We start from the raw sequence: 15,000 nt of genomic DNA, 5'->3' as shown, positions 1-15,000 counted from the left end.
TTTAACATGTAGGACGAGACATGACGCCTGTTAGGCGATATTACAATTTTTCGGACAAAGACAACGCTGTTAACGGCCAGGTACTCATTTTACACCTGAGTACGGTGAGAGAATGTGAGTAAAGAGTCTTTTCCAAGGACTCAACTATGCGTCGAGCAGGGCTCGAACCCAGGACCTTCCGATCCGAAAGCGAGTGTCATACCACTAGACCACATAGCCGCACAATCTTCCCACCAGGACCCATAAATAGTTTTATTTCATACAGGAAATACTAGCCATCTGATAGTCGTCCTATTTTATACTATTAACACTATTGAAATAATAGGGTTCAACAGTCGTGATGTCCCTTCCCTCGTAATGACGCATTGTAACTTAGTAACCGGTTCTAAACTATCGGAACAATAGCGGACGCCCTGATGAAATACTTCTCCGACGAGCATAAAAGTATATCCAGGGGAGAAAAAACATTATAAATCTGATCATGTTTTAACTTTTATACATTCTGATCACATGACATGTAAAAAAGTTCTAGCCAGCATGAAGAATAAAAAGTACCGATTTTCTTTGTTTAGAACCAAGCTACTCGTTGCTGGGCAGACGTGACATCAGACTATTGTCATTGCCTAAAACGATTCCCGCCTTAGTCCAATTGTTAATTTATCTTTATTTATTCTTTTTTTTATGTATGGAAATTTGATTGGCATTTTACTTACACTTCATTTTTCTCTATCTATATTTCAGATTATTCCAACGCATAAAGTAAAACAGACATCTTCACAGAGAACCGGTCTCTGCTCCTTGCAATCATCACATCACGGCTGACACTAGTGGAAAACAAGGAACGGATAACTCATTCCAAGACATTATAGCTGTTGGTATTTACTCACAAATACGGCAAAACAAATCCCAAGTTTACTAATAATTAATAAGTTGACGAGTTACACAACGGATAAATCAAGGTACATAACTCCTATATTGTCCACGCAAGGTACATAACTCCTGATATTGTCCACGAAAGGTACATAACTCTGGATATTGACAATGCAAGGTTTATAATAATATAATAACTACTTCGGACATAAAAACGTCGTTCAAAAAGCCCTGATAACTGCTTTTCAAGCACACAAAATAAAGTGGACGTGAAGCTACACTACAGCTATTGGTTATAACTTTTATACTTTCAATTCATCATAATAATAATTCTTATTCTTATATATCCGACACAAACCAGTCAATCAGAATGTTGAAATTGACCAATGAAATGTGCATCCACATTTTCCAATTTTTGCTTTTAATTCAAGTTTACGGCTTATCCGGGTCGTCAGTTGGCGGTGGTGGTGGTGGTGGTGGCCAATCAAAGACATCTTCGTTATCACCACATTCGTTATCATCGTCTTCGTCGTCTCCGTCATCGTCGTCGTCGTCGTCAAGTAATAACATCATCAAAACTCCTGTGGAAGAAAGCGGCGATGAAGGAAATATAAAGGACGTTCTCAACGCTAAAGCAAAACGAAGCGATGAAGTTATTTTTGGTGATCATAATAGCGCTGACGCCACGTCCAGAGAGAAAAAATGGAAGCAGATGAGTGTGTGGGGAAAACGGGACGATGAACCGCAAGAATTGAATAAAAAATGGAAACAGATGTCTGTGTGGGGGAAAAGGGATGATGGGCAAGAAGCGGAAGTTGACAAAAAGTGGAAACAGATGGCGGTTTGGGGCAAGAGAGATGCTCCGCAAAATTTAGATAAGAAATGGAAACAAATGTCGGTTTGGGGAAAGAGAGATTCGCCGGATGCCGGAAATATGGAGAAAAAATGGAAGCAAATGTCGGTTTGGGGAAAGAGAGATTCGCCGGATGCCGAAAATATGGAGAAAAAATGGAAGCAAATGTCGGTTTGGGGCAAGAGAGATTCGCAGGATGCCGAAAATATGGAGAAAAAGTGGAAGCAAATGTCGGTTTGGGGCAAAAGAGATTCGCCGGATGCCGGAAATATGGAGAAAAGGTGGAAACAAATGTCGGTTTGGGGCAAGAGAGATTCGCCGGATGCCGAAAACATGGAGAAAAAGTGGAAGCAAATGTCGGTTTGGGGCAAGAGAGATTCGCCGAATGCCGAAAATATGGAGAAAAAATGGAAACAAATGTCTGTTTGGGGCAAGAGAGATTCACAAGATGATGAAAATATGGAGAAAAAATGGAAGCAAATGTCGGTTTGGGGAAAGAGAAGTGAGCCGGAAAATGCTGATAAGAGATGGAAACAAATGTCGGTTTGGGGCAAGAGAGACCAATTTGGAGAGCGGGTCAGACGTGATCTTTCAGATTTGGAGAAAAGATGGAAACAGATGAGCGTGTGGGGCAAACGAGAAGATCCTGATTTTGACAATGAATGGAATGAAATCCCTCAAGGATGGAACAACCGTGAGTGGAAGGCCTCTCTCCCTTGGGGGAAACGCGAGGACCTGTCGGAGTTGGCGAAGAGATGGAAGCAAATGCGGTCCTGGGGAAAACGCGACGATGAATTTTCAAATAACGATAAAAGATGGAAACAAATTAAATCTTGGGGAAAACGTGAGGATGTTTCTGATTTAGAAAAGAGATGGAAACAGATGAGCGTTTGGGGGAAGAGAAATAGTGCGATTTCGGATATCGCTGCAAATTTATATTCTATTCTTCGTCAGCATAGACTACAAAACAGCATTCCTGTTGTTCCAGGAAGTATTATAGACGAGCCTGAAGGCTATGGTATAGAAGATGATGGAGATGAAGATGAAGGCTTATCTGTAGACAAACGGTGGAGACGAGTGAGGGTTCCTGGTCTGAGTAATTCTGGAAAGCGTCCAAGTTGGAGAATGTTATCGTCCAGTTGGGGCAGGAAGAGATCGGTGAGAGGCTTGTGAGATGGTGGATGGCAAGGGCGTTAGATGGTACGTATAATATTTTGCTATCATTTGGGTTTGTTGTTTTGTTTTTTTGTTGTTCTTTTTATTTTTTTGTTTTTTGTTTTTTTTTTGTTTTTTTAAGGGTTTGACGGCGCTTGCAACACATTTAGGTCATATCAACGCCATTGTTTTTGTTGGGTTTTTTTTGTTTTTTTATTTATTAAAAAAATATATATTGAGCTTTTATAAAGTGCAATATTCACTAAACATGCTCAAAGCGCTTTACAAGGGGGTCCCTGGCCAACAGCAGTACTTAATTTTCGGACAGAGACAACGCGGTTAACGGCCAGGTTTTCATTTTACACCTGAGTACGGTGAGAGAATGTGAGTAAAGAACCTCTTCCAAGGACTCATTATTGCGCCGAGCTAGGCTTGAACCCAGCTCCTTCCGATTCGAAAGCGAGTGTCATACCACAAGACCACATAGCCGCACAATTTAACCAGTTATAGCCCTATTCTGGAAAGACTCATATTTAAAATTTTGGCCAGATATCTCGTCCTTCCAGAATCGATCGATTTAACCCTCTCCTTACCATACATAGGAAAATCGTCAGATTCGTTACGATACAACCAACAATTTTCTCATTCTGATATCCTCTGTACATCACAAATTATAGATAGTTCGAAGATGACGTCACTCAGGTCTTTGTTATTGTTTTTTGCCATCCGCGTTTATGAGTAATGCTCACTGAACTGTATTAACCCGACTATAAACGTTCATGGATACACACAGTTTTGTGTGTTGGTCCGTTATACTTCCGGATGGCAATGTTTTGAGCTTCTTAGCCAAGCGCATACTATCTATAAAGAATATACTTTGTTCTAGCGATACCAATTAGACACTGATCAATATTATGTCTAGAATGGACTTGTTCTTGTTCTGTTTTGTTTGAATAGAAAAAAATCTATTTGTGTGTTGGGTGGTGTGAAATTTCAGGGAAAATTCTGAAAATGGCTGGTAAAGAGAGTTAAATGCCCTCGCGAATTTCAACTTGGGGAGTTTTTGTCAAGATGACGGTCATTTAAATCGAAGTTTAGATTCCAGGTCACATTTAAAAAATAAGGACGAGTTCATCCAATGTACGACAATAAACTGGGTAAAGTGAAGAAAAATATAATCCTTCATGGCATACGATCTAAAAGTTAAACGGACAATAGCATATGCATGCTACCATTTGGATAGGACACCAATATATCGAAATGTTCGATCTTTTCCGTCGACAAAACTGTAATTGAATAGCTGGGTCTATTAGTTCTTGCGGAAAGTATGAAAATAAATTATTCTGCGATTGGCCAATGCGTATCAAGCAACTGTAACTGTCCGTTTAACACGTGCACATTTACACAATAATGCATGACGTCTAAACAGAAACTACACACACTTTCCTTTCACGAAATATTACTTGGGCATACACACACACACACACTTACACATAAATACATACATTAATGACGGGTACACAGAAATCTACACATACTTTCCCTTCACGACATATACTGGGGCATACACACACACAAACACACACACAAACACACACACACACACTTACACATAAACACAAACATAAATGACGTGTACACAGAAAACTACACACACTTTCCCTTCACGACATATTTTGGGGCACATACACTTACACATTTACACATAAATACATACATTATTGACGTGTACACAGAAAACTACACACACTTTCCTTTCACGGCATATTACTTGGGCATACACACACACACACACACACACACACACACACACCTACACATAAAAACATACATAAATGACGTGTACACAGAAAACTACACACACTTTCACTTCACGACAGAAGTCTCGGGCACACACATTCTTCTTCTTTTTCAAGTACCAAGTCTGTGCCATACATCGGTGAACATGGTACGCCTTTCATCTCTCTGAGCACAGACATATCTTCTTCTTCTAGGTTCCATGCCTGGTCCAGGCTTTGGATACTGCATGAATTATCTCTCTCCATTCCTCCCTGTCTCTTGCTTTTTCAAACAGCTCTTGGATTGTTAGGTTGGTGAAGCCCTTCAGTTGGTCTATGAGTGTTTTTCTTTGTCTCCCCGGGCGCGTTTACCAGGTATTTTTCCACAACTTGCCAGGTACTCATTCTTATCTTTCCTTACTATGTGTCCGAAAAAGGATAGTTGTCGATCCGCTATTAAGGGCATTATTTTCCTTTGTTGGTATGTTTGTTTTAGCACTTCTTCGTTCGTTTTGTGTGGAGTATGCGATATTCTCTGCATCCTTCTCAAACATCACATTTCAAAAGCTTCAATGTTCTTTTGTGTTTCTGCATTTGTAGTCCAGCTTTCGCATCCGTATAACAAGATTGGCCACACGTAGCACTTCAAGACTCGGAATCTAATCCCGAACGACATCTGTTTGTTTTTCAAAATGTTTCCCAGGTCCATGAAGGCCTGTTTGGCTTGAGTTATTCTTGCTCGTATGTCTCGGTTACATCTTCCATCTGTTGTCACTATTGAACCTAGGTATTTAAAACTTTCTACGTTGGTAAGTTGCTCGCCGTGAATCGTTATATTGGTGTTGTTTTCGGGGTTTTTCTGTATTACCATGCATTCCGTTTTGGTGATATTCACTTCCATTCCCTTGGCTTCATTATCTACTACCACTTTGTCAACAATCTTTTGAAGTTGGATTTCTGATGTTGCAATGAGTACCGTATCGTCTGCGTATCTTATATTATTTATGTTGTGACCTCCTACTTTTATTCCCTCCATATTAGTTATGCCCCTCATGATTGTTTCTTGGTATAGATTAAATAGATCTGGTGAGGCAACACACCCTTGACGGACTCCTTTCTTAATAGGAATGGAATTTCCTGTAGAGTTTCCGATTTTGATAGATGCCTGCTGGGTGTAGTATAATGTTTGCATGAGTCTGAGGTCTTTCTCATCAGCGCCAATGGAGTGCAGTTGTTTTAGTATTTCTTCGTGGCGTACTCTATCAAAAGCTTTTTTGTAGTCGACAAAATAGAGGTATAGTGGGGTCTGAACCTGTATAGCTCTTTCACTTAAAACACGGAGGAGGTATATTGCGTTCCTTGTCCCTCTGTCAGGTTGGAATCCATATTGTTCTTCTGCGATTTCGGGGTTAATCTTATTCCTTAGCCTGTTGATAATTATACGCACAGTATTTTGTTGATGTGGCTAATTAAACTTATAGTTCTAAAATTTTCGCATCTGACTGCACCTGCTTTCTTTGGTATTGCTATGAAAGTAGAGTTACAGAGATCTTCTGGAATTTTCCCAGTGTTGTATATATTGTTGAATAATATGTGAAGTTCATCAATTGCTAGATCTCCTAGGCTTTTTAATACCTCTACAGATATTTCATCAGGGCCTGTTGCTTTACCATCCCTCATTCGTTCCATGGCATGTTCAATTTCACTTTTGGTGATGTTTGGTCCGCTTAATGGTTCTTTGAATTTTAGTGGTGGTTCATTTCTATTTGGATCATTGTACAGTTCGCCTATGTATTCTACCCATCGGCTTTCTATATGTTGTTCTTCAAATAGCAGTTCCCTTTGTTTGTTTTGGATACAACTTCCTGCTGCTTTGCTTTTCCTTTTCCCTGATAGTTCTTTTATTCTTTGGTGAGCTTGTTGGGGGTTGGGTTTGTATTCTCTTTCGATTTCGCAGCATTTCCAGTCTAGATAGTTCTCGTGTGCCTCGATGCATTTGGATTTAATGTGGTTGTTCAATGTTTGGTATTCTGCAGACCCTCTGTTGCATTTTCGTCTTTCTTCAAATAGGTTTAGAATTTCATTTGTCATCCATTCCTTTTTGCTGTTTATTTGAGTTATTGGTAAATGCTTTTCTGCAGTTGCTTTGACACACTTTTGGAATATATCAAATTGTTTTTCACATTTTTCGTTATCAGGTTCACTTTGGCTTTGTATCATGAGTGCATTTTCAAATTCTTCTCTCATTTTTGTTTGTATGCCATTGTCTTTGCATAACCTGTAATCCCTCTTTATTCTACCAGCTGTTCTCTAAATAACTTTAAACTTTATCCTTACTGTACAAACAACTGGGACATGGTCACTGTCTACATCGGCGCCTGGGTAGGTTTTGCAATTTAATATGCCATTTCTGAATCTTGATGATACTGCTATAAAGTCTATCTGGTTCCTTGCTCTGTCCCCTGGTGATTGCCATGTCCAGGTTCTTCTTGGGTGTTGTTGAAACCAGGTGTTTGAAATCATTAATTTATTTGTTCTACACCAATCTGCCCAGATGTTTCCTCGTTCATTTCTGTCTCCGAGTCCATGTGGTCCGATTATGTCACCATCTCTGCCTCTGCCAATCTTAGCATTTAGGTCCCCATTACCATAAGGACTTCTTGTGATTTACACATTCGTTTTGCTTTGTCTAGTGAATGGTAAAACTCTGTCATATCTGCATCTGTCGCCTCTTCTGTTGGTGCATAAACTTGAATAATATTGGTGTCAACTACAGGTCCTCTTAGCTTAACCAGAAAAACACTGTCTGAGATTGCTACGTGCCCTTTGTAAAATGTGGTTGATTGTATGTCTAAGATCATCCCTACTCCTTTTTGGAAAGAGGTTCCACCACTCCATATGATCTTATATGTCGTGTTGTTTTCTTGTTTTGACATGGTTTCCTGCTCTTTCCATCTCATCTCTGCCAGGCCAAGAATATTTATTTGGAGCCGTTTCATTTCTTTTAGAATGTTGTTTAGTTTTCCTTTTTGGGCACAGGTCCTGACATTCCATGTCCCCAATATACACACTTATAAAAAATAATAAACACATGGCTTACCAGAAAACCAGGCACACTTCCCCCTCTAGCCTCGAATCCGTCAGAAGTCTGACAGTAACCACCCAGTAGCTGCTACCCAGTAATTAATCGATCTCCTTCGGTCACCTTCAGACAAACTCCCAAAAGACGGTTCAATGTTTTACATCGCCCACATCTTAACTCCCTAATGGCGGAACATGTGTGTGTATATATATAGACGTCTATATTGAATCGTGTTGGATACAAATATTGTACGAAAAGTGCTCGACATGTAACAATGGAGCGAATTATTATTGTAATATTTACCACAATGTTGGAGTCAGTCTCCATCGATGTTTCAGGCCTTTTCAGCCATCGTCAGGACTGTGTGTTACCTGAGTTTTCACTCAAACACAACAAACCAAACTCATATATATATATGAGTGTTGGTGGGTACTTGTAGGTACGAGAGTGCTCGATAGTATTGGTTAGAGCTTATATAAAATATAAATGGATTCACTCACTTATATGGCCTAATCATTCTACGACATAATATGCCGACTGACGACGTGGATGGAACCACAGAAACGTGTGTTTCGGCCAAGTGAGTGAATCCAATTATATATATATTATATATATATATTATATATATATATATATATATATATATATATATATCTTGGAAGCTATAATTTAATGATTTAAACAATGGAAGAATTTACCAATATTATGCAAAGAATTCTGTTCCGTCGTTGTGATATCAGAGAGCAGGCACTGGTATAAGATAAAGAACTGAACAAGTGTGTATGAAAAACAGTGCCAGACAAAGCAAGAAAGAAAAATACAAGGAAAAAGAACAACCCCCCCCCCCCCAAATCAGACTTCCTAAGGTCTGAGGTTCGATCCCCAGTCGAGGAAGTCCGATTTTTGGGATTGTTTTTTTTTTTTTTTTATTTATTTCTTTTTGTATTTTCTTGTATTTTTCTTTCTTGTTTTGTCTGGCACTGTTTAATACACACTTGTTCAGATCATAACATTATACCAGTGCCTGGTAGAACTACGAAGTTTCGAGTCTTAATGGTCATTATGATCTATATTCCCTTTTCATTTGCTCGAGGTCATTGGTCACATTGCAAAATGTGCTCAAAATGACCCACATCGTGAAAAGTGTTCACAGTTTGAGAAATATCCAACCTTACAATTGGTCATTTTGCTCAGCATGCCTCATGGGTATGTTTACAACTTTCATTAACAAAGCAGCGTGTTTAGATGCATTGAAAAATGTCCAAGCGTTGTACAACAACAAATCATGTGATCGGTGACGAGGTTGGACGATAACACGAATATTGATTGCTCCCATTGATTGACAATTATATAAAGATCTTTAATTCAATAAACTTCTTTGAAAAGCAGTTCTGTTGCCAGAGCTAGTATATAAAGGAGTTTAAAACATTCGTTTAATATAGATAGTATGCGCTTGGCTGAGAAGCTCATAACATTGCCATCCGGAAGTATAACTGGCCAACACACAAAACTGTGTGTATCCGTTGAACGTTTATAGTCTGGTTAATACATTTTAGTGAGAATTACTCATAAACGCGGATGGCAAAAAAAACAATAACAAAGACCTGAGTGACGTCATCTTCGAACTATCTATATTTAACCACAAATTGGTCATTTTTAGATATACTGTCTACTGTGTAAATACCCCTGATAACTACGAATTTTTATAATTTCAAATTTTAAAAAATAAATAAAATAATGAGCGTTTATATAGCGCAATATCCGCTAAATGTTCTCAAAGCGCTTTACAAGGGGTCCATGGACAACAACAACAAGTAACATGTAGAACGAAATATGACTCTTGTTAGGCGATATTACAACGCTGCTGACGACCAGGTACTCATTTTACACTCATTTTTCCAAGGACTCAACTATGCGCCGTGCGATCGTGGCTCGAACCAAGGACTTTCCGATCCGACAGCGAGTGTCATACCACAAGACCACATAGCCGCACGAAATAGGCAGGTATGTTGTATAATTCCCACTTCAGGTTAGGTTTGAATCAACCCCGGCCGTCAATGGATCAACTCCAAGCTAAATACGTTACGTCAACAATAATTAACCAGTAGATTTTTGACCAATCAAAACATGGAATTTGTGACACACCATCACACGTGCTCGGACAAACATAGTTGGTTGTTTATAAACAATAACGTGAACAAATTTGACCTCCACCTGATCGTTGTTATTGTTTTTACATTGACAAATGGGTGACTTGTTATCACACGATTTTCTCGATCATATTATAAACGTTTAAGTTTACACATAGTCTTCTGTGTTGATTCTACTGATCAAGAAGTAGAACAGTGGGTATTTTACTTAACACATACAATCTATAGTAAAACCTGTGTAGTTTGCTGTGTCTACCAATCACTGCCATTGTTTACATTATGACGATTGTCCGAGAGCCGTGGTTATCTACCGGTTAATTAGGTACGACTATAGATAGAATGCATGTTCATGAGAGTGATAAATAAATTAATTAAATAATTAAGTAATTAATTAATTAATAATAAATAATAGTCTTTAATATACTAGTGGAGAACTCGAAAAATTTGAGTGGAAATAAAGGCTAATTACTATTCATTATTTTGATTATTGCCGATTGTAGAAATGAACATAGATAGATGCGACTCCTATGAGCCTTCAATGATCAAAATGTAGGTGCGCGCAAATAAATCTGGCAACATGGCGGCCAGATGGTGAGTCCCGACTTCAAAGGACCGGGTCATTATGCCCGAGCAGATTTTATAAATATTTATTTGAGTCAACGGGTGTTAGAATTACCCTTAATTGGCCTCAACAGTCGTGACGTCACTTCCCTTGTAATGACGCATGGTAACTTAGTAACTGGTTCTAAACTATCGGAACAATGGCGGACACCCTTATGAAATATTAATTCTCCGACGAGCAAAAAAGAAGTGTGTCCAGAGGAGAAATACATTATAAAACTGATCATGTTTTGACTTTTATACATTCTGATCACATGACATGTGAAAAAGTTCTAGATAGCATGAAGAACAAAAAGTACCGATTTTCTTTGTTTAGAACCACCAGCTCGTTTCTGGGCGACGTGACATCCGACTATTGAATCCTATTTAGAAAAAGTTTGCGATTTACTCGTATATCAATCTGTAAAATATAGATTTATAATTTTTAGAATTGCTAGTAATTCTGTGCTCGATGATTCAAATGATATAACATTGAGAATGAGATTAGCGGAAGAGTAGCGTCCCTTGATTGGACGTCACCGTTGGAGAAGTTATTCGTAAACAAACCAACTACAAGCCAAGCGCTCCAAATACAAAATTTATTATTCATATTTCTGTACAAAAATGCATAACGTTGATTATGATATGCATTTTTGTACAGAAATATGAATAATAAATTTGGTATTTGGAGCGCTTGGCTTGTAGTTGGTTTGTTTACAAATAACTTCTCCAACGGTGACGTCCAATCAAGGGACACTACTCTTCCGCTAATCTCATTCCCTATTGGCATTACAGACCAATCAATGTTGACCCCCAACCCTTTAAAAAAAATTCTAAAAATAGATTGTTATTTAACTGAGAATCATATTTATTCCCCGAGTGGTACAAGGTGTAAACTTCATTATAACGGCGGCTTGGGCTAAGAAAAACAACTCTTGATCGATATTCCTATTTTGAGATTTTAGCAATTATCTCCCTTGAGGCACTGATCTGGCACTGCATGATTTTCAATACAATGAACATCATCCTACGTATCATTGAGACCCAGTCTCGGTTGACGGATTTTTTGGGATGTTTTTGTTTTTTTCTTGTATTTTTCTATCTTGTTTTGTCTGGCACCTTCTTTCATACACACTGATTTGTTCAGATCTTTATTTTAAAAAGTGGCCGTGGTCTTGAGGCGTTCTTTTTCTAAACTGTAATGAAGGGTTCAAATCTGTCACATTATTATGTACAGTTCACCATATTTATTGTTTAATACTTTTCAGTCTAGCGGGGCAAATTTGGGGGGCTGATTTTAGTCACCCCAACTGGGCTTAAACTAGAGTATTTATGCGGCTATATGGTCTTTCGGATTGGAAGGAACTGGGTTCAAGCCTCGCTCGGCGCATAGTTGAGTCCTTGGAAAAGACTCTTTACTCACATTATCTCACCGTACTCAGGTGTAAAATGAGTACCTGGCCGTTAACAGCGTTGTCTTAGTTCGAAATAAACAAACAGGCGTCATGTCTCGTCCTACTTGTTAAGTGTTGCTGTTGGCCAGGGACCCCTTGTAAAGCGCTTTGAGCACATTAGTGGATATTGCTCTATATAAAAGCTCAACTTTTTTAAAAATACTTTTCAGTCTAGCGAGGCACATTTGGGGGCTGTAGTTAGTCACCCCAACCGGGCTTAAACCTGAGCATTTATATTATAGTGAAATATCCACTAAACGTGCTCAAAGCGCTTTACAATGTTATTGATGTTCACTGTTGGGTGGACAGAGGGGATTAGAAATCGATCTCCAGCCTTTGGCTTGTGAAGCGATTGGTGCTCTACCAACTGAGCTATCGGGACCCCATACCATGGTATGCCGAGGGGCCTTAACTCACTCAATTCTAGAGATTTTTGCTACTTTTCAAAATTGGAAAAAATGTATTAAAATGAGTTAGCATGTACATATATAGTTTTATTCAACTATCATTAACATGCAAAAGACTAAAGACATTAGATTTGATACTACGTCTATAATTTGTCTGAGAAAAATGTAATAAATAGACATAGGTAAAAGTAACCCCGGGTAAACTACGAAAATAGTCGGTGTTAGGGTTGAGTGAGTTAAGAAAACATGAAAACTATAATGATTTTTAAAATATAAACTTTCTTCTTTTTTTTTCTCTTCCTACCAATACAGATATTTGTGAGGCAAGAACGGCGGTACCAAACATTAATGTGAACTTGGAAATGAAACATCAATAATAAAATTCAATCGAAATTACCTGGAGTTTTAAAAAAAACAAAAAACGAAAAGAAAAACAAAAACAAACAAAAAAACAAGAACACAAAACAAAAAGAGTCAACGAAAAATAGATGCATTATCACAAGGTCTTGAAAGGCGGAAGTTTTTTTGTTTTTTTTTTTGTTTTGGGGTGTTTTTTTTCATGAGTGGAAAATGCAATGGTCAAGGCTAAAGTGAAGTTAAAAGGTCAAGGCAAAGGGCAAGACAAAGGTCAATGTAAAGGTCAAGGCAAAGGTCAAGGTAAAGGGTCAAGGCAAGATTTAAAAATAGTTCGGATATTTTTAGCATTATTATCTTAATCAACCACAACGGATACTGAATATATTATTATTATTATTATTATTATTATTATTATTATTATTATTATTATTATTATTATTATTATTATTATACATTTTCCTTCCCTCGTTTTATTTTCTATATTCGTATATAACTGTTTCAAGCCCATCCCTGAAGTTGCAAAATTTATTGTCAACTTCAAATTCAAATTTAAATACAAGATTATAGCTGTACGAGTATCTACCGACATTTTATTTATTTCGTGTTTTATTGTTATTATACTTTTCAGAGACAGTTTATGATGTTACTTTGTATCATCACTTGTGTTTTGGTTCTGATTATTTGATGTTTTCACCAATATTTATTTCAAATTCTTCCTGTTATAAATCATTATAAATAACCTATGCTTCATTGTATTAATAATTTATTGATTTTGCGAACGTAAATACTGGGCTCCTTTAAACTATTGAATGTAAAAAAAAAGAATGAACAAATATGAACATAATAGCATTCTAAAAATAGTTTTAAAAATACTAAAATTATGATGTTTCGGGATCAAAAGCCCTCTTGAATAATAATATTTTCTTTTTATTTATTTTCTGTTGTATGTTCTTTTTTTTTTTTTTGGGGGGGGGGGGGGTCATTGATTTCATGTGTGATGTTTATTTTCATTTATTATTTCATGTTATTTGGTTGTTGGTTTTGTTTGTTTTGTTTTTTCTATTCTTATGATTTGTGAGCGGTGACTTTCAGTCTCAAAAAGGTATGACGTCGAGATGAACAAAAAATGGAAGAAAACTGAACTTTAAATTCTAAAACAGACAAAACTTGAGTACGTTAGAAATGTTAGTGGCAGTTAGAATTGCTCAATGACAAGAAGTGAATTAGATATGCTTTTATTTATTTTTTTTTACTTTTTTCATGCAGAGCCATTAGGCTCATGGAGCTGGAGTTTATGCCTGTTTCTTTAACGTGAAAGTGAAACGGACAATAGTAATTGCTTGCTACCCTTTTGATAGGACGCTAGTCAATTGCAAAGTACTTTCCGCCAGATCTAACAGACCCAGCTACCCACATTCACTGCAGGATGGACAGGGGGTGGGGGGGGGGCGGATCAGAAATCGATCTCGGTCCTTTTGCGTGTGAAGCGAGTGCTGCTCTACCAACTGAGCTATCGGGACCCCCCACCCCCCCCCCCCACCACCCCCCTCCCCAGAACTATGTACTTTATTTACTTAATGACAAGACGACATGAAGTGAGCAAAGAGATGTCAGAAGAATAAGAAACGTTTGCAGTGATGTGGGATTGAACCCAGGACCCATCCATCACTTATGGCATTTATTAGCTTCAAGCAGAAGATCGACCGGAAATGTCTGGCCATTCTTCTCGACCATTCTTCTGTACCAGTTTCTTGCAGTCTCTTTTTTTTTAGTGATTAATTGGAAGCCATTTCGTGAACTACGTCAAGATAGAATTTTTTTTTTATTATTTTTAACGGGATTTTGCATTAACTCACTCAATCCTAGAGATTTTTGCTACTTTTCAAACTTGGAAAAAATGAATTAAAAATGCGAATGATTAATATTTTTATTCAACTATCATTAACATGTAAAAACTAAAAACATAACTTTGATACTACGCTTATAATTTGTCTCAGAAAAATGTAATAAATAGGCATGGGGTTAAAGTAATCCCGGGTTTATACTACGGCTATAGTCGGTGTCTGGGTTGAGTGAGTTAATCTGTTAACTGCCGTACTCTGGAAAGACACGTATATTAAAATTTGGCCAGAAAAGTCGTCCTTCATATTTATAATATATATACCGATTTAAATGACCCTCGTCTTGACAAAAACTCTCAAACCTGGGAATTTCGGATTAAGACTTCGCGAAGTCCCAGGTTTGAGAGCGTTTGTCAAGATGAGGTGTAATTTAATTCGATCGATATTTATTGA

At 37.7% G+C, this 15,000-nt stretch overlaps 1 protein-coding gene across 2 annotated transcripts in view; it reads left to right on the top strand.

Moving 5' to 3' along the window:
- LOC144978040 (uncharacterized) overlaps positions 1–15,000 on the top strand; it is a 207,112-nt gene that overhangs the window by 191,863 nt on the left and 249 nt on the right. For both annotated transcript variants that reach the window (XM_078923523.1, XM_078923524.1), the window contains 2 exons: positions 742–2,923; positions 12,662–15,000. The exon at positions 12,662–15,000 is cut by the window's right edge and continues 249 nt beyond it. In XM_078923523.1, coding sequence (XP_078779649.1) covers positions 1,241–2,896 — 1,656 coding nt within the window. In that variant the 5' untranslated portion in view covers positions 742–1,240 and the 3' untranslated portion in view covers positions 2,897–2,923; positions 12,662–15,000. The remainder of the gene's footprint in view (positions 1–741; positions 2,924–12,661) is intronic.

Source organism: Berghia stephanieae, chromosome 8 (assembly GCF_034508935.2).
Source record: "Berghia stephanieae isolate SIO BIC M18660-M18661 chromosome 8, UCSD_Bste_1.3, whole genome shotgun sequence".
In the NCBI taxonomy this organism is placed as follows: domain Eukaryota; kingdom Metazoa; phylum Mollusca; class Gastropoda; order Nudibranchia; family Aeolidiidae; genus Berghia; species Berghia stephanieae.
Note: the sequence above shows the minus strand (reverse complement) of the source record. Positions and strands in the feature narration are given on the sequence as shown.